Source organism: Poecilia reticulata, chromosome 22, assembly GCF_904066995.2.
Source record: "Poecilia reticulata chromosome 22, P_reticulata-male-v2, whole genome shotgun sequence".
NCBI classification, from domain to species: domain Eukaryota; kingdom Metazoa; phylum Chordata; class Actinopteri; order Cyprinodontiformes; family Poeciliidae; genus Poecilia; species Poecilia reticulata.
The window spans coordinates 20,584,043-20,604,775 of record NC_088851.1 but is presented as its reverse complement, the minus strand read 5'-3'; the positions used below and the strand labels follow the sequence as shown (position 1 = coordinate 20,604,775).

The 20,733-nt window shown below is 38.8% G+C and overlaps 1 protein-coding gene and 1 long non-coding RNA gene across 3 annotated transcripts in view; both read left to right on the top strand.

The window, feature by feature from the left end:
* adck1 (aarF domain containing kinase 1) overlaps positions 1-4,200 on the top strand; it is a 41,251-nt gene extending 37,051 nt beyond the window's left edge. For both annotated transcript variants that reach the window (XM_008400151.2, XM_008400149.2), the window contains exons 10-11: positions 2,035-2,228; positions 2,665-4,200. In XM_008400151.2, the coding sequence (XP_008398373.2) occupies positions 2,035-2,228; positions 2,665-2,824 (354 nt within the window). In that variant the 3' untranslated portion in view covers positions 2,825-4,200. The remainder of the gene's footprint in view (positions 1-2,034; positions 2,229-2,664) is intronic.
* A 2,643-nt stretch (positions 4,201-6,843) lies between these two features.
* Positions 6,844-19,827, top strand: LOC145549979 (uncharacterized). Its single transcript, XR_014085783.1, has 4 exons — positions 6,844-7,793; positions 8,996-9,078; positions 13,364-18,492; positions 18,534-19,827. It is a non-coding gene; the product is annotated as an uncharacterized LOC145549979 (long non-coding RNA).
* The last annotated feature ends 906 nt before the right edge of the window (positions 19,828-20,733 follow it).

Here is a 20,733-nt window from a genome sequence, read left to right as displayed (position 1 = left end):
TGTGCATGTTTGCTGCACGGAGGTTGTCACTTCTCAGCACTTCCTGTGGGCATCAGAGACAGACGCAGGGTTTATCCATGTCATATTGTTGACTGGCTGTCCGTCTCCCTCTGTGCGTCTCAAATCTCTCTTTATCTAGTCCGACAGCTCTGACAATCATGATGTTACACTTATGCTTACACAGATCTGGACCCTGAAGTGTATTTGCTGCAAGAAAGGAAAATACAGTGAATAAAAGTAAGCGGAGGTGGCAATTGATCTGACGAAGTTTGTCTCTTTTAAAAGTTTTGGATTAAGAATTCTGTGTGAAACTGTTCTGAAAATAACGCTATTTTTTGTCTGTTTTTCATTTTTAAAAAAGTCCTGGTAATTCCAGTGATTTCATAATGTAGTGCGCACTCAAGAATTATTGTTTGGATTGGTATCGATAGGAGAATTTACTCAACTCCGCTTGTTGTGATTGTTCCGTCGGCGTACATGATGTGAACAATTTCTCATAAGACGAGACAAAATCAAAGATTTTCTAAATGTAGTTGCCTGATTTTGTTTAGTTTAGAAATCTAGAAATATTTAAAATTTATAATCTGTAAATCTTTAAAAAAAATAAATAAAATAAAGAAAACATGGAAGATTCAGTGGAAACAGTTTGTCTTTAGTGTCTGTTGGACTGGCGATCTGCCCGAGGTGTTCCCCGCCTTGCACCCAATGGCTGCTGGAGATGGGAACCATGTCCTCCAACACCATGAAAACGCCATTGGTGGATGTTTCCGCCATTCAAGAAACCGTTGGTGTTTCAGATCACAGCAAACCCAGAGCTTCCCTGCCAATGTTGTTCTGTTCAAATGCTCTTCTTCTGTTCTGCTAACTCATTCATTCATTCATTCATTCATTCATTCATTCATTCATTCATTCAAATGGTTGTTTTTCAGTCTACTTGAAAAACAAATTGAATCATTTAAAAAAAAAAAAAAATTAATTACAGTATTGAAATTTGTAAACTGTAGTGAGAAGATTTGAGAGTTGGTGACTATAATTCACAGACCAACTCCGTCTCTAAAAGACATTATTTATTACCATGTCAGACATTCAGGAAATACTTCACAAAGAGGAAAAAAATAAGTGTTGAAGCACACCTAAAGGTCAGAACTATCAGTTTTTGTTTTGTTTCTTTCAAACACATTGAACACGGCTGAAAAACGTATTTTTGTTTTATGCTTCTTTTATGCCAAGTTACACCTAAATAACAGGATGTTCACACAGAAACTTACTGGTGTAAATGTTTTCTTCATCTTCAGCGATTAGCTGTAGAAAATAACTGAGCTGCGTCTCCTCATTGCAGTTTAAGTGTGTGCAGACACAGGTTAATAAAACACATCAAATAAACTCAGTTCTTTGTGCTTAGAATTAGAATTGTCTGTTCAATCAGCTCCTAATTTCACAGCAGTTGAGCTTCTTGTTGAAACGTCACGTCCTCGTGCAGATTGCTCATGTCCTGGTTTTCCTCTCTGCCTAAAGACTGCTGAGTGTCTAAAGGATTGTAAGCCTGCAGTCCACTCTCCTCCATGACTAATAGTGTAATTTAGGCCGGCTGATGTGCAGCAGGCAGAACCTTTGAAGTGGAGTAGAGGAAGACAGTGGTGCTCAAGCAGCAACATCAAAGAGAACAAATGGTTTCCATAGAGGTAAACGTTGCTTTCTTTCTTCCTGCATCTTTTATACGTCCTCTGCTCTTTTGTTCTTGTTTCCACGCCCTTATCCTCCAGGTTGGATTTTTGTGGAAGTCTGTAGTTGCAGTCGTGTGAAAACCTTGTTTCCTTCATCTCACTGAACACTCAGATGAAGGAGTGTTCAGTCCATTTATTGTCTGTTAATAAATGGACCAACAAATGCTACTTTTAGAACTAAAGTGTGAAAAAAAATAGCCCATATCTCCAGTTTTGGAGATATGGGGTCAGTCCACGTTTCGGTGCACAGCTGTTGGTTTTTACCAATAGGCTCACCTAGAGGTGATCCGTGTTCTTCGTCTTTCTGCAGGACGTAGAAATTCGGACCAACGCCGCTCTCTACCTGCCTCAGATCAGCGACCTGCTGAACCGAGTGCCCCGACAGATGCTGTTACTGCTGAAGACCAACGACCTGCTGAGGGGCATCGAGACCACGTTACAAACAAGAGCCTCGTCGTCCTCCTTCATCAACATGTCCCGCTGTTGCGTACGTGCTGTTGCCAGGTGAGTTCCTTGATTCTGTTGTTTTGAACCAGAAAAAAATTTGATAACTTTGACATACAAAGTTATCAAACAAAGAAGCTTGTGGTAGACCTGTGGTAAATGCATGGTACTTAGTTCTTCTGGTTGCAAACCAAGACCAGATAATCAGACCAGTCAGAGTTGTTTGTGCTACTTCTAAGTGGTAAATATTCATGTAAAGATCGAGAAATGTCCTAGTTGTTTTACACATTGGGAATTTCACTGTAGAAAGACTCATTATGTCCATCCATCCTGGAGTTGTTAATATGAACCTGAGTGTGTAAGTCTGTGCAAGCAGTAAGGATTGCCTTTTTTTTTTTTTTTCCATTCGCTGCTTCCCCATCTGATTCCTTTAGTTAGATGTAAGTAAACCCTGAAATGTGACTCTTCACCTCCTCTTCCTCTGTTGCTCTAACAGGCACAAGAGGAGCAAGACTCAGTCCAGGAGACTGCGTCTGCAGATTACGCTGGCTGAGTCTTTGAGTCTGTGGAAACTCTCAGTGTATGAACTTCTGCTGTGGGTCAAAGGATCTATAATGACCCGCTGGCTCTCTGCTTTGCTGGTGTTTCTGCACTGAGGAAAATCTGAAATGGGGACATCGTTGTCATCTTCGGGTAGAGACACTGAAACATTCTGGCCGATATGTCCGACGAAGCATGTTTGATGCATAACTTTTCGTACTGAAACATAACCGTGCTTTTTACTTTTATCACACCGCAACATTGGAAAAAAAATGTACGATTCTCATGTGATAAGGTGAAAACTAGTTTAATTTTAATTATTTTAAACTATCATATGAGGTATCACATTATCAAAAATAATGTAGTTGTAAGTCGTTGCTCGTCAGGTTACGACTGACCGAATGAAAACAGAAAATTGTCTTAACCTGAATGGCGGACAGGCAGCTGAAACACCATCAAAGTGTTGGAAAAAGAGAGAGTCATCAGTCCCATCTTCAAATTCCACCGAGGTGTGGGACATGAGCCGCTGCTGACTTGATGTTTGGTGTTTTATCTTGAATCTGTGTGGTTCCCTGCTTGCGTGCTCCATTCCTGCTACTCAACAGAATACCTCAAAAAATCCGTCACATCTCAGTTTTCCACCTGACTTCTACAGACCGACAGATTATGTTTACTGCTGTTTTTTGGTCACATCCTATTTGTTCATCCTTGCACCAAGAGTTTACATTTCTCCCCGGACTCGACATCAACGTCACGTCGGATGATTTTCAGTCTGTCAACGTGGGAATGACTGGGACAGCTGTGAACGTCTACAGATTGTTGCCTTTTTATTTCCAGAACGTTTCTTTGACTTTTTGTTGGACCTTGTGAAGGTTACTTTTCACTTCTGGAAAAAAAACAAACAAACAAAAAAAAAAACATTTAAAGCTCCAATTCAATGTTTTTCAAACATATGGAAAACATTAGTATCAAAGTTTGTGTTAATTGTATTAAACTTACTGGAATCACCTCATCACAAAGGCAAAAAGAAGAAACCAAATGTTTTGTGAGGAAGTGCTTATGTGCCATAACTACAACCAAAACATGTGAAAAATGTTCCTTTTTCCATTTGAATTCACTCCGTATTTGCCATCAGAACCATAATACACATCCTTTAATGTTATTTTATGGTGCTTTCAGAAGAAGTAACTAACCTGTTGTTCCACGTCACATTTGAGGGAGAAAACCACTAGTTAATCTCAAAGAGGTAAAATAAAAGTAATCTCTACAGTTGAAGGTCAAGAATTTTGTGGTGTTTCTTAATTTCATTTGCCATATGAACTTTTAAAATGTGATAGTTTATTTCATTTCATTTAGTTGCAACTTTTTTATTCTCTTTTATTTTATCTCTGTCATCTGATGACAGATCTAAGTTCAGTTGTTTGAGCCTTATTGGTTGACCCTGCAACTTTAGGGAGAAGATTAATTAAAATGAAGCATAAATCAACAGTGACCACTTATTTCTGCTTTCTTTCTTCTCGAGGATAAAAACCTGGTTTGGTTCTTTTTCACTCAGTAGTCTTGATGCAGTGCCATCTCAGATCTATTCATCCATCAATTCAGAGTTGGGTCAAGGTGTTCTCAGGCTGGATCGGATATAAAGACAGTTTTGAGTCTGTAACAGTTTCTATGCAGTAGGAGGGGTTTTGGAAACCTGCGAATTGTCCTGATCTGATGAACCACCTCAGCAATGACTCTGTCCCAACCATTCCCCAGGTAGCAGACATCCTGACCTTATATTTAAAGTGGAGTCTGGCCGCCTCGCATAGGAAACTCATTCCATCTCACTGTATGCCAGATCTCGCTTTTCCAGTCATAATCTATACATCATGACTATAGATGAACTATAAAATGTATTCACAAACTAAACACCTTTATTTTTATTTAATGTTAGTCTCTCACTACATGCATTCAGAGCCTCACAAAGAGAAGTACAACTTTAAAGTAACTTTGCTAATCGTCCAAATGGATATTTTACCACAACTCTTGTATTCGGTAGAGCAACTAGAAAACGGCAAACACTGAATCATACTTTGAGATGCAAATGCAGCTTGTACTCGTTTCAAGGTACAGTGGGGGAAAAAAGAGTTTAGTTAAAGTAATAATCCCAGTTATACTTTCAGTTTCAGTTAGTTTGTTTGCTACCACCGTGACTATTTATTATCACAATTTGGTTTTCAAAGTAGCAAAATCATATAATTTCCTACCCCATTCATGGCCATAGGTGAGGTTTGGGAGATAGTATATTGATAGTATCTTTCAGCTCAATTCCTTATTCCCTTTGACACATGAGAGTAATGCCCTCACCCACTGACGCAGATCGTTCCAGTTCAGAATAGTGACTTCAAGTTTCTGACAGAATGCAAAGAGTACACCTTGAATGTCTGATAAAAGATGCAGGAATTTATGGCATTTTTCAAACCATTCCTCATATAATCTTTGAGTATCTGAGACACACAAAAAAATTGTTTTTTTCTTCATATTGCTGACATCAGTCACAGTGGAAAGTTATTGGAAAAGTCACAGCAGCTCCAGAACACCGACTGTACTGTTGTCCTGACGAATATCTAAGGTTGTACATTTATCCACCGCTGGAAAGCCGTAATTACCTCAGAAAATCCAGATTAAGAGTACAACCACGCTGTGAGGAAAATACTTAAGCACAGCAGGGTTTCGAGTTGAAAGCTAATGTCAGCAGGCATGTCACAATACACAGAATGGCTGTAACATTCTTCTGTACAGCAGGTAAGAGGTTTTCTCAAGTGGATGTTATTTTTAAGGCTGAAGTCAAACTGGATTTATTTAATCTAAATGATGATAAAAAGCTTAAAAATGAAAGGAATAAACAGAGTTTATCAGCTCACAGTGAGGGTAGTGTGTCTACAACAAAAGAACCTCGGGGACAACCCAATGCTGCAAACACCAACCGTCTGGACAAAAATGAACAGCTTTCATTTTGTCCCGAGATTCAGCCTGGACTCAGAATATCAACTTCTCATTTCCATTTCCATAATCCCTCCAGGAGCCAATCTTGGAGACACACTCACCAAGTCGGCTGATAATTTGCTTCTCTCTCCAGTTCATCAGCAAAAATGCATAATTGCAAAAAAATTTCCAAAAGGGGAAAATAATTTCTCTGTAGCACTTTGGACATCTAATCCAGTGTAAATGTTGCTATAACAGCATGCTGGATATGCTTATTTTTGAAGTTTCAGGAATTAAAATGAGCTTGGGGACTGTTCTTATGGCCTCCATATCAGAAACAGCTTTTCTGCTGCTATTGAATTCATAAAGGAGGTAATATGCACACAAAAACCACACATTTTCCTCTTCATTAGCTTCCACTGTTTGCTGGAGTGCTATAGCTGCAGTAGATGTATCGCTCTGTGTGTGTGTGTGTGTGTGTGTGTTTGAGAGTTGGATCATCCATCTTTATCATCCAGAGCCACCCAGGCCTGCCACTGTTAATAAGGGCAGTTCTCTCTTTCCTCCCTCTATGGAACAGACCTGGAGTGGTACAGAAGGTCACAAAATGATCAGATACGCATTTAAAATTGTGATGGTGACAAATTCTGTGGATGTTCTTTTTTTTTAAATTTTTTTATTTAACTCAATACCGTATTGTACACGAAAACACTACTGGCATGTAGGGTTGGCTCACTTAATGTGCAAGTTACACAAACATGAGCTTATACCAACAAACATCTTTTGAGACAGTTTTATGAGAATAGGGCTGAATAAAAAGAAGCAAAAAATGCTGGATCCTCACAACAAAAGGTACAAAGAGTTCCAATACCGCCAAAATATTGTTTACTCAAATTCACTATTCACAAAGACTTGTCCAAAGAAGCTACAGTCTTGCCACCTGTCCGACAGCCATTCCCACACTATTTTTTATTATTATTATTCCTGTGGTTTACAGAGTAATCGTACAGAACAGTCAAATACAAAATATACAATTATAACTTCAGATATATCTGAACCATCCAATTTCATAGTGGCTCACTTCTTGCATTCAGAGTAGACAAAGGGCTCAGTCTACATCAATCAGCCACATCTTTTTAGAGGACATCATCTCTGGAATGAAACCCAACCAATATCAAGTGGATGATGATGTCAAATTCATCATCATTTTCAGCATTTTTTTTTTCCATCAGCTTTTTCTGGAAACAAAGATGTCATAAGCTGAAGTCCACTGAGCCAAAGGCTACCGTACAAAACAATGTTTGAGCCCTAATCCTAGACCCCGAGTTAGGTTAGGTGAATCTGGTTTTGTCATTTGAGTTGAAGAAACATGCTGCTGCCCTTCTGTTCAGTGTGGGTGGCAGCAGTGTCATTGCACCTCTGTTCCAGTGTGTTCAGCGTAATAAATGAGGTGTCACTGGGAATTGGCCCACGCTGTTCACAACACAGTGGCCGTTGAGGTAAGTAAACAGTAAGTGTTTCAATTCTCCAATACATCCCTCCTTCTGTCCTGCCTTTTTATTCTCCTGACAGTGAGTTCACTCACTCGGGCCTGCTGTCGTAATGTCTTCTTATTTAGACTGAGGTTGACATTTTCTTCTGATTAAAAATCCAATATGCCTTTTGCTGCTCTCCACCTCCAACGTGATGGATGCGATTCAGTTTGATTTCAGATTTACAGTACAATTAATCATTATGACTATTTCTACCTCTCAGGAAAGCTGTTTGGATTTATTCCAGATAATCATTTCAGCTCATTCCAGCATTGAGAAGTCTAGATGTGCTTTTTGTCCCATTCTCCTCACAAACATGTCTCGTGGAAACCAATAGTATGAGACAATCGTCTACACAAAGATTTGGTCCCTAAGGCAGTATGTTTAGCGCTGCCAAGCATACTGGTATCTCATGCTACCACAAACTTTGGATTTGAAACTCGTTTCTGAGAAGAGGCTATATTATGTGTTTCTTACTTGCTTCATTTCATCTAAAATAGATGCTGTTCTGACCAACCATTTCTACTGTGTGATGATCCGAATAAAATGCCTCCCAGCCCAGAGAACTGGTTAACAACTCCTCATACTGGTAATAAAAGGTTTTATTTTTGCACCATAAAGTTTGAAAAGGCTTTTGAGAATGTAACTTTTGAGACTAACTCTGTATTACAGACCTCAGCAAAGTCTCCCAAGGTAATATGTTGTCCATGAGGTTTATTAAGCTATTCATGAATGTTCTTTATAGTGGTTAAGCTTGCTTACTTTCATGCTCTTCTAAAACAAAGCTAAAGTAGGCAGAGATCAACAGGCAGAGATGCTCATGGTGAAGAGAAAGCTCTTGATTTACCAACTGGTCTATATCCTTACCCTTATCTCTGGTCAAGAGCTTTAAGGAGTCACTGAAATATTAGTAGGAACAAGTGGCCAATATTAGTTTCCTTCACAGGGTGTCTGGGCTCTCCCTTAGATATATGGTGAGATGCTTGGTCATTTAGAAAGGACTCGGAGTAGAGACACTGCTTCTCAACATAATGGATCGATAGATATTCTGCTCTGCAGAGGAACACGCATGCAATTTCTTTCCACTATTTCAGCTTTTTTGTAGTCTGCAGTTTATAGAGTCAGCTCCTCAAAGTCTGAGACAATGGTTGATGGACTGGCCCCTCCCTGCTGGGGTCGAGCTATGCCTAAGGCAAAGGAGTTCAAGTAGCTTGATCTATTGTTTGAGTGATTGTAGGAGGGAGTGCAAGGTGGGTAGGCAGCTTATGGGATCCGATGCATCAGTCTGTGTACATTCTGACCCACTTCTATAGCCATGGGACTTTAAGGAAGATTGAAAGAACAAGATCCCAGACACAAATACCTAAAATTAAAACTCTGCAGAGAATGGTGGATGTCAGCCTTCGAGGGGATTTTCATGTACTGGAAGGGTGATCAGAGTAGAGTTGCTGGTCCTCAGTTGAGGTGGTTTAAAATCTGGGAACCTCCTTTAGGAGGATTGTTGGGTACTTCCTTCTGTGAAGAGACTCCAGGAAAGACCCGGAACCTGCTTGAGATAATATATTTGCATTCTGGCCTAGCAATACATTGGGACCTCCCAGTTTGAGATGAGGAGGGCTGTTTGGTTTCCCTCTTGAACTACTTTAACCTGATCTTGGATAAGCAAATACAATTGCTGGTCAAACTAAAAAAGTGGTTAATAGTTGGGAAAATTTTAGATCTGGAGAAATGAAATAATGGTTATTATCATAATCATTCACTTGATTTATCTGATTCACATCTTCACTGCAGAGAACAGCCTTGGCTGCTATGAGACACAGCTACAAGAATTAGCATTCAAATGGGAGGAGAGGCATCAAACTGCTGCATCTGAGGTAAATGATTAACTTCTTATTTAATTTTTAATTTCCCTAGCCAAAAAATACATTGCAAACATATCTTTGATGTCTTACTCGAAAGCTCAAGAACACAATACTAAATAATGTTCTTTTTTTTATTCTTAAAATTGACTGTGCATTTGATTGTCATGTAAAACCAGTAAGAAAGCCTTCACAGAAAACATGTTCAAGCTTTTAGAAGCACCCAAAGTTTTACTAATTAAACCCTATTTTAAAATAAATCTATATGTATCTACTTTAAATGAATTGCTCTTTTGGTCTCACACTAATTTTGAGTCCAGTAATGACGGATTCACCAGTGGATGCAAACTTTATGCTGAAGGCTTCACCTTTATACTCTTGTCTGAATTTTGAGCTCAAAAAGGAATAATCACGTAAATATGATCTGCAGAGATTTGTCAGCACTGATCAAGGCCTAAAGGCACCAAAAGTTAGAAACGTAAACATTTAAAGTCATCCATCCATCTTGGACTGTCATCTTTGATCCAGTCATAGAGTAAGTAGCTTCAGTAGAGGTCCCCAGCTACCTCCTCCAGCTCATCTTGGCTTTCTAAAGCTAGTGATGAGATAAAATCTCTACAGTAAATGCTGGGTTTGCCCTTTTACCATGTATGAAATCCCTCCCTAAGGAGGGATTCAGACATCCACCTGAACCACCTGAACTTGCTCATTTTAAAGCATAAAATCAGACTACTCTCATCTCATTGCCCCATATCCTGAAGAATGAGTCTTGCCTCCTTGCAGAATCTCATTTCAACTTGTAGTTATGAGTTTATTCTTTCACCAATTACCCAAAACTCTCTCCTTATTTCCATGATGACGTACCAGTACAGCAGTCGCTGAAAGGTTCCCTGAACTCTTGCACTCATTGTTGGTATTATGAACAAAACTTTCTGAAACTCCAGACTCCTGGATGATTTTTTATGCTGAAGTTAAAACATATTTGTTATTGTCTCACAGCGGAGTTTGTAGGGTACACTATTCCCGTTATGCTCTCTTATCACCCTGAATGTGACGACTTTCTTTTCATTTAATAGATTGCCTGTGCTGCTTCTCCTTTGTTTCCATGGTACTCCCCTTGTAAGTTAGAATATGTACCACCCTCCTGATCTGTTTGTTCTTTCTAGGAACAGAGGCTACAATTTTTTTCAGAGCTAAAAAAAATGTCACTTGGTCACCTTTTATTGTCACAAAGACATTCACCACCTGTTAGGTAGTTCTTTGGCTGTACACTCTTCCTTTCGTCTCTTGTCAAGGATTTCTAAACTACGAAAATTTTATGAAAATTGCAGTCCAAAAATCAGTTGGGTAACAAATAGGGATTCCTACACATTTCATCCCAGTGTGACAGAGCTTCTGTCTCAGTGCCTCACTGCATTTCCTGTTAGCCGTCACATCTGTAGAGGGTGGCTGATCTAATTTCACAGCTGACAGTTGGCGAACACACAAGCTCACAAACTGTAGCGACTGAAGTGTGTGTCAGCCTGTTTGTGTGTGGGTAAGCATGTGTTTATTACCATGTGGGCCACTCTCAGATTGCCAGCAGGCTTCGTCTGAAGCAGCCTGCAGGACGCTCCAGCAGATATGAAAACAGTCATCCTCAGGCCAGCAGCTGGCATGGTAACTCTCTGTCATCAGTGTTTGTGTACGAACGGTTAAATTTGGCTGAAGTCCTATGGATAAAAGTTTAATATACTGTTGATTTGACTTTTGCCACTCACAAAGTGTGTTTCTGGATATTAAAAATAGCTGAAAACCATGGTTGGACCTTTGCTAAGCATTGTGTAGCAGACTAAATAAATGAACCAATAGTCAGCATGGGTTTGAAAAATAATAGGCTAAGTCCACCCAGAGCTAAAAGACTGGATATAAATAGATTTTCTTTACCTGTTTATCCACATCCCTATACTAACTAGATTATTTGATTAAAATCCACATTGCATTAAAATATAGTCAGAGTAAGGTAAGGTCATTTTATTTATATAGCACATTTTCAGCAACAAGGCGATTCAAATTTAAGGCAGAAGGCTGGAAACTTGAAAAGCTCATTAGATTTACTTTTCATTTTTTAAATGATAATTAAATCTCTTATAAAGAGAACCTGGAAATTAACCATATTTACATGTTCATTAAAAGGCTATTAATTCTGCAACCTCTGTATAATTGCGACTCTAGGAGGCGCCATTGCTTCTGGACATTTTTTTGAATTTCAACTCTTTTCCTTATAGTTACATTTAGCATAAAATTATATACATAGGTACTGTGGGATCCATCAGCTCCTGGGAGATAAAAATTTTTATATAAATACTCCAATCGGCTGTAACCCATAAGCAAAGCAGGTTAACTGAAGGAATGATGATCTTCCTGCCCAACTAAAGGGCAAGAAAACTCGATACCAAGGAACTTGTGGTGAACAAGCAAAGTGGAAAGAACTGAAAAGTAAAAAAAAAAAAAAACTATCAGGGAAATAAAAATGGAAACAAAGATACAACCTTCAAGAAATAAAGACGACCAACAGCAGAGGAGCTACAATTATCATTAAACACAGAATCATGCCAGACAAAACAGCAAAGAAACAAGAGTAAAGAAGGGACGAAGGACAGCTGGGATCTCAAAGAGTGTGAAAAATACAAAGTAGAAGCAACAACAATCAAACAATAAATCATATCAGACAGCCATTACTTGAGGTGGCAGATGACTTAAATTAAAAGTGAAACCATATCATTAACTAATTAACTCCAAGAAGAACTATAGAGGCAGTGTTTCTGAAGGGGCCACTGCCTTAGCAACTCCATCATGAACACGTATTTGTCACAATGTCAGTATTTATTTAATAAAAACTCAACCAAAATGCACCTCTTTAAAAACCTCGGGTTTGGTCATGAAGGTGTTCATTCCTGTGACCTCTAAGATACATTCTCTATACCTTCCCCGAACAACCGACACATTTTAATCAATACCGTGAGATGCCAGTCTTTGTTACAGAGCCTGATGGAGAGATACAACAAAGAAAAAAAAAACGATCCACCTCTGAATGTGAAACTCTTTGTTCTCTGTTCTTTCCTCCTCCTCTTAAAGTCCATCTCTGCTGACAATGAGACAGTCGATACTAAAATATGTTACATGTATCTGACTGGTTTCAGGTCTATTAGGTTAGCTTGATTTTGACTATTTTCTTTGAGTATCACTTGCCAACTGCTTGTAAGTATATACATCGTCACTCAACAATTTAAAACCATTTTTACCGAAATGTAATAAAGAGTTTCTTTCGGTAAAAGATAAAAGCAGAAAGCCAATGAGATCGTATTGGCCAAAGATTGAATGTTATTTTTAGCCTGAAAATTCCTACAAAGTTAACAATTTTTATTCATATGCCATTTAGTTTACAAGGTCATCACTGGTATCCACTCCTTCATAGATGGATGGTTTTTTTTGTTGTTGTTGTTTTATGTCCTTTTATTTTATACACTGTTTTGATCCAGAATTTTGCTTTTGATTACCCCCAGAATATTGATCCTTGCACCTTTGGTAATACTCAGCAAGACCTCTGAGACTGGTAAGGTTGAGTGTTGACATTTTATAGAAGGAGCTTATTTTACCCTCTTGTTCTCACAACTTATTGATTTAAATTCATACACTCTGAGGCTTTGACTCTCACAGAGAAATAAGACGTAGATCAATGGGTAAATTCAAAGTTTTGCCTTCCGGCTTGGCCTCTCCTTATTCAATTACCGTGGGCACTGAATGGTGCAGGTGCTGTTGCAAAGAAACTCCCACTTGTGGAGCCTCTTCATCTTCCCAACATACCAATGGATTGTCAGTAGCAGAATTAAAGGAAAATCCCTGCAGGGGCTCTGCGTCTGAGGTCATTCTTGTGTCGTTGTCTTATGGTGGACTGTTGGTATTGGAGTGAATTAACACTCCCGTGTAATCACTCTGCATTATGGAGCAGCTCAATAAACTGACACTGCAGGTCATTGGCATGTCAAGCTGCTCCTGTCAATATATGTTCCAGCCACCGCTCACGCAGACAGCAGAGGCTCATCGTAACACACGTACCCACCCTGCAGGAAGACGTGACTTATGCACTCTGAAGCGGAGGAGATAACACAGTGATGTGATCAATAGCTTTTTAGTGGCAACCACTCCCTGTCCTTGTGCCCTCGGGATATATGCTGTTAGAGGGCAGTAAAAGCCCAGAGGACTCACTTTCTCTCTGTTTATTTCACCTTATCTTCATCCCCATCTCTGTCGCTCACAGCTCCATTCCCTGACGTAAAATATATGCCTCTCAGAGGGACGACAAAGACACCATCATCCTCCCAAAGATGGCCTCGGAGCTCCCGCTCCATATCACGGCTCAGTTTGTGGCTGCGGACGCATCACAAGAGCACCGATCGTCCGTATGAAGACATTTCACTGCAATAGATTGAATGAATTTGAAACTTTCACAGAATGGCAGCCTTTAGACTGAGGACTCAATCCCATCAATCACTCCGTGAGTTTTGCTGGTGGCTTATTTTTATTCATGAGTTATGTAAAACACAGCACAGCCTGTCAGGCCTATTACGGGACTCAGACAAAAACATTCTACATTGTGTTGGATGTATACAAACAGCGCTGCCATCATTTTGTCTCTTTTGATTTTTTTTCTTCTCTAATTGAACACATACCCTTAGCCTTCAGGGGTTGTTTCATTCAGAGTTATTGATAAATTTTTCTGCAGAAATTATGCAACATCCAGGTTTCATCGTTTCTCTGAAGATGACAAGAGAAACGGCTTTGAGGGATAACTGACGGTCTGCCTTGGAAGAGGGGATCACTACAGGTTATGATAATGCTTCAGAATAAAAATGATTCCCACATCACGCATATTGTTCCTAGCAGGAGTTATCGGTGCTTGTCCCATCCTTAATGTATCCGCCTCTATCTTGTGATGTTTTAATGTCATGAAACTCAGTGATGTTTACACTCCTGTAGAAGGATTTCTACCCACGATTCATTGCTTCAGGGTCATCGTACATCACGTCAAGAGGCTCTGCGTCACTTTAAGCTCTGAGCTTGGATTAGATTAGGAATTTAGATTGGTTTGGGAAAATACCGTGTTGGAGTTAGAACCCATTTCAATGCTTACTCTCCTGTTTGAATAAACATTTTAAGTCATTATGTCCATATTGACAGTCATGTTAACTGATACTTGAAGTTTTTGTAGAGCTCTGTACCGAACATTCATATGGTTGACTGGGAACAAGGCCGAAACATATAAAGCAAATAATATGCAATAAATCTGCATTATAGAGAGATTTCATTTTTTAAAATTCATTTCTAAAATCAAATTAAATTTGAAAAAAAGCTTTTACAGATATGCAGATATATCCCAACCTGGAAATTTGGAGACGACATTCTTTCACAGCTCTTTGCTTACTTTTTAGCTTTGTGTGGAAGCATTATTTGGTCAAAGGCTTTGTTTTGAAATGCTGACTGAAGGTTCAGAGCTTTGCTGCTGAAGTCATAGAGGAGGAAGAAAGCAAGTCAATTTTTACACACCATAAACCACCTTCGCTTCATCTTCCCTGCTCTATAAAGGACCATAACACAGTGCAGCTAACAGTTAAAGACTATTAGAAAGCATTTCCTTTAAAAACAATGACAATCATTGGGCTCAGGATCAGGGTTTCATCTGTAGCAGTGGGGCTGATGCTCTGCTCTGTCACACTGAAGAAAGAATATAATTGAAACCTGAAGCTATCTCAAACCTCATCTGCAATATGCCTACCATAGTCTAGACGTCAAAATCCTTTACGATTCTGTTAAGTGTGCTGATGGAGCCCCTGGAACCCATTGTCTACATTTTCAATCTGTGTTTTCAATCAACTGTTCAACTTCATCCTCTCTCTGATCTCAGTGATTCCTGCATATGAGTATCACTGCTAAATAATCAAATCATCTACTTTAATGAAGTTGAAAAGTGAACAGGTGTGACAAGTAGCTGAAACAAATGTCTAGGGGAAGTGAGTCTTAAAAGATGTAATATCTAACTTTACACCATTCCATGAAAGTATCTTTGAAACCTAAAGTTAAAGAGGTTTGTAGATCTTTAGAAACTATCTTACTTGATTTGTATTGAAGGGGAAAGTCTGCAGGTAAACATGTTGGGGAGTCACCTTTCATCGGTCAGCTCAGTCCTTTTCTAAAGCACAATGATACTGCAGAGAAAAGTTTTTACTTTGGAGAGAATGGAAAGCCTCGTTAGCCGCTTCGGAGCCGACGGAGCCCCTCGGTGAACACCGACTCAGACGCAGCTAACGCCGCTGCTGCTCTCCAGCCAGGTGAGCATTTTGTAGATAAATCTGTCTGGTTTTTACTACATTTAAGGTTGCATACATACAGTCATGCAAGACATTTAAAACACACAGCCTGCTGTATTTTTATTGCTCAAACACAACATGCGCATTTTCTGAAGACACTCAGTTGCACATTACAGTTATAAATGACTCAATGTTGTACAGCATGTTACCTTCATTTGTTTATCTTTGTGTGAATCTACGTGCTTCGATTGTTTCTCATTTTGCTGTTCCAAAAACTAACTTTTCCACCTCTCTGGATACGATGTTTGGACCTCAGCAGGTCCAAGCTTATTGATGAGGCTTATGACCAGTCAGAGGACTTTAGAAAACATAAAGGTTAACTTATTTAAGACCAAATAAATTCTTTGTTTTTCTATTAAACCTATTCCTTACCCATCAGAATGAGCCAGATGGATTAATGCTTTGCATAACTAAACCAGTGCAAAACTTTCACAAAGGCTGTGCTACATGCCTCCACCTAGCTGGCAGCCAGCAGTTTTCTGAAATGTAAAATAGGCCTAATGTTGCAGAAACAGACACCAGAAAACTGTCAGAACAGCAAAAGATGAAGTTCAAAGGAAGGCATGGTTTAATTTGAAAGTCTTTAGGCGCTGAAATGTAAAAAGAGGTTCAGGGAAGACCCTCAAACTCTACAGACACCCAGTGTTCAATATCACTGTCTTTTGTTAGAAAGTGCAAAGATTTGCAGGATGGAAGCTGTAACAAAAAAAAAGTCCTGAAGTGAAAAACAACATGAAAGAAGAAAGTTTCAAGAAAATGATGAATACGTTTGTGCTTCTAAACTTTTAAAACAATACTACAATCCACATAGAATAACCTGAAACTGCTGGTAAAAGTATGCAGAGTGGTTTCTGTAACCATCCATCTGTCAGTCCTTCCGTCCATTTTCTTACACCCTTATCCCATCGGGGTTGGGAGGGGTGCTGGTGCCTTTCTCCAGCTGTTTGTGTAACCAGTAAAATCTTAATGACACTAACATCACTTATAATTTAGAATGAATGTTGTGGTTTTCCTAAAAGCTGAAATGTTGGACGGTTCAGTGACTGCAGAGGCATAGAGAGAACATCATTCTGCAGTTTTAATAAACATCGTTCATTAACAGGTTTCCATGGCAGCACTGTGGAGTTGAAAGAATTTTTTAATCATGTGTGCACACGATGGGCTGCTCAGAATAATATCTCAGATTTTATCCAACATATTACATTAATATTAATATTTCTGATTCGTTGTGCTCTCTTGTCCTCCCCATTATGCATATTGTAACCTTTTTTTTTTTTTTACGTCATTTAATGTGACTGAGTGATAACTACATTTAATAAAAGTTGAAAAAAGATTGTGAGAAAGATTTCAGCTATGGGTGTTGTCAGAGTTTTCACTTCCTCTTTTTGTTTTTTTTTTAAACAATCATAAATGAATACAAAATGCAATGACCATATTTAAATTAGCCATTAAGCAGTAGTGGACAAATTTCCTGTTCTTTTGTGAATTACAATTGAGGCAAAACTTTAAAAAAAAGAGTAAAAATATATTGTTGATTGATTCACTGCATTTATATTTTCATTCTGTACTGATGCATTAATAGAATCGGCATCACTAAATTTAAAAACACCATCCTGATTCAGTCTGAAGTTCCTGCTGAAGTTTCGTTTAGTTTCTTGGTTTTTCGTCTGTATAGACTTGGAACCAACTCTCGTTCTCACTTCTTTATTTTCTTAGTTTTTTGTAACATGTCCTGTCTGGCAGTGCTGCTCAGAATTGTTGCCTGAGCGTCATTAAGATGCCCAACATCTATTCACCTGGTGAATTTAATGGGTGCATTTGCAGTAGCAAACCAGACGCTGCTATGGTGCAGATGGTGGTTGAAAAAGATGGCGTTAAAGCAATACCTTAAGTAACTGTGCATTGACTGAGATCCCTCTACCCTCTTTATACGGAGCCTGATTTTTGTGATATGTTGCTAGAACTGCAGGATGTCTCGGTGTCCTCTCAGGGTGGGATACACATTGGTTTTGAAGCTGAGCTGCTTGTATTATGCAGGCTTCAAAGTAACTCGATCCCTCCTAATGGCAGGTGCGCATTTGACATGTGTTAAGTGAAAGAGGAGCCGGGTGGAAAGGTTTATGAACATGCATGAGTGAAGGGAAGCTACAAGACATTTCAGTATCATCTGTTGTGTCTGTGGTTTTATTTATATAATATGACTAAGTTCTTCTGGAGAATTGTATAATTAATCAAATATACCTCATAGGAAGGAGGTTTGTTCATAATAGATGGAATTAGATGAATGATGAGGGGTGTTTATAAGAGATTAAAGTATATAAAAAGCTCCAGGTGTGTGTGGGGCATGTTTTCCTCATCGCTGGCTGCAGCTTCGGTTCTCGCCCTGTGGTTGTTTGATTGCTCATTACCTTGTCGTCCCTGTGGGGTCAGGTGAATGTGGCTCCATCTGGGGAAGCAAACTGATGTATTTAGATGATACCATTGGGAATGAATTGAATTACTTTGAGTAGGTTAGTTTCTGTTTTTGGCCACCTGTGTCATCCGGGCAAAGCAGCAAAGCGTAAGCAAACTAAACTCCTCCGAACTACCAGAGGCATCTCATAAATGTTTGAATCCTAACACAGACCATAGAGCAAATGCTTTTGTATTTGTTTACGGGAAACGAGACTGCTACAAAATTGTATTTGATAGTTCCATCATAGATACAGTAAGTAACTTAGATTTGTTTAATATTTGTTGCAAGACTTCAGAGAATTGCAAATTTCCTTTTTAAAATTGCATGGAATAATTTTCCTTTTTCTGATGGTTGTGTTCATGTAGTTACAATCTGTTATAAATATATCCTAGCAAATCATAACCAGTCGATGGCTATGCTCTAAACAAGAAGAGAGACCCCAAATCAAATTCTGGTTTATGTCTTTTAAGGCCTTGGGCCAGTCCTACTTATGGCAGTTTTTTTGGGAGGCTTAAGGGTTGGTCCATTGAATCAGGTGGTGTTCTTGTCATTATTTCCAGTGGCGAGGTTGCATACAGTTTTACGGGGCTTGTGGTGTCTCTAGTGAGGACCATTGTGCAGTGTTGTGGGTAATTTCTGGGGATGATGCTGCTGAAATTTGCCTCTTAGTAGCCTCTGGGGTTTTGCGGGGACAAACCTGATGTGGCTCCTTGACTCTCCTCAAAACTCAGGTGTAGACATTAGGACATGTGGTTTGCTGCATGCCGTAAGGTGCAGTACGGGTTTCTTGCATGGAATGGTGCTGCATGCATGGTGTGTGTGGTGGTAGTGGGAACGAGGTTGGGTGTTACTGCTAGCATTTCAAGTTGGGGCTTTATTAGTGGGGGCAATTTCTTCCTTCTCCTTTTGCGGGATTCCTGTCCTGTGATGGGTGTAAATCATTAGATCATTTTAAGAGGCAGTTCTCTTGTCGCTTTTCAGTCTGAGCCGGTTTCGGTGTTGTTTTAGTGTTTTGGATCTTTAAGTGGTTTGCCTGTCGGTGTTGTTTGTTGATGATGCTGGATTGCTGATTGGGGGACGGTTATGTGATGATGTGCTCATGCCTGGACTGCTCTTTGGCCTCTGCGAGGTACAGTTTATGTGACGGACGGTGATTCATTTGACGTGATGGTATTTCTTTGTCTTCCTTTTTCTCCTTTATTTTTTTCATGGCCTGTCTTTGTTGGCGTGACAAAATGTGGGTTGTTGTTCTGGAAACTGAATTTATGACAATATCCCCTTCTTGTAGAACAATACTCATGTCTGCATAAATTGGCAGGAGAGAATCTATTTCATTTTTTTATTAAATAGAAATTCTCCTGGTCACCTCTATTAGTCATCCTGTTTATATTTTTTGTAGATCTAAGTAAAATTGCTTCTTTGCAAACTTATCTTGTATAATTTGACACAAATCCCATTTATGTTTAGTTGAGCCTCTTTTAAATGTCTTAATATTAGAATTAAAATGAAGGGTAATGAGTTTTGATTTAAAAATGCGTTCACAGAAAGAGACAGAATCAGGACTTAGTTCAGTGCCATGAATCTGTTTGGAATCAAGAAAATTTTAAGAAATATCCAGAAATTGAGTTTTCTTCAGAAGAAAACAAAAAAAAAAGTTTCTTTGGTCAGAAATCTGTTCAGAGATGATAATCTGTCATGCTCTCTCTTGAATCTGGAATCTTTAGGAATATGGAAATCTGTTCAGCGTAAGGAATCTGTCCAGAGTTAGGAATTCAATCTGGACTCTGCTTAATAAAAATAATCTAACTCAAAGAAGAATGGTGTTAAAAAAAAAATCTGAATCAGGAATTTCTGTAGTGTCAGAATTCTGATAACTAATTAGAAACAGTTCTTTTTCCCCATTCTCGCGCATTCGTAACAAGCACCCCCCCCAAATCAATATTTCATAGAACAACATGTTGTTCTATGCAATTACAGCAGCAAAATGTTTGAGGTACACCTCCACCCGGGCTGCACATCTAGAAACCTTTTCTCAACTTTTAAGCAGAATAGCTGTACTTCAGTCATATTGGCTGGAGACCATCTGAACACTTGGATTTTAAAACCTTGCTTCAGATTCTCCATTGCAGTAAGGTTTGAGCTATTCCGACTGAAATAATGGTGGTTGCATCATGGCCCAGGCTTACTTTTTATTAGATGGATCTTCTGTAAATTTCTCAATAACGCTAGTCCAGATTTATCCAGTGTGTTCCTTTGTTTCCATGATGCTGTTTGTTCGCTGTTTTCTAACAAACATCTGAGGCCTTCACAGAACAGCTGGATTTAGACTGAGAATAAATAAAAATTCAAGATTCTAAATACACTGTAAATCTGGGATTTATGCTTGGAAAACAATCTCATAAAAATTATATCCACATAGGTTCCATTACTTTGTGATGGGTTACATAAAGTGAGGTCTGTAGTTGTAAAGTGAAAAATGTGGAAAAGCTCAAGGAATGCAAATTATTTTGAAGGCACTGAGGTTATGTCACATTAAAGAGCCTCTGTGGGTTCTTTAAATATGAACTATAAAAAAAGAATAAATTAAAATAAAATAAAAAAAACATGTCAACTCATGCAGACCATTTTAAAACTCAAAGGTATGTTGACACTTAAATTTATATTTCATGGAACTGGCTTATAACCATAAACTGCAATGCCAACAACTCACAAAATTAGGTTGGAATTTCATTACTTATATTAAATTGAAGTAAATTATAGAAACCAGTTAGGGTAACTAATTGGGGGTATCCCTTTGTATAGCATAGG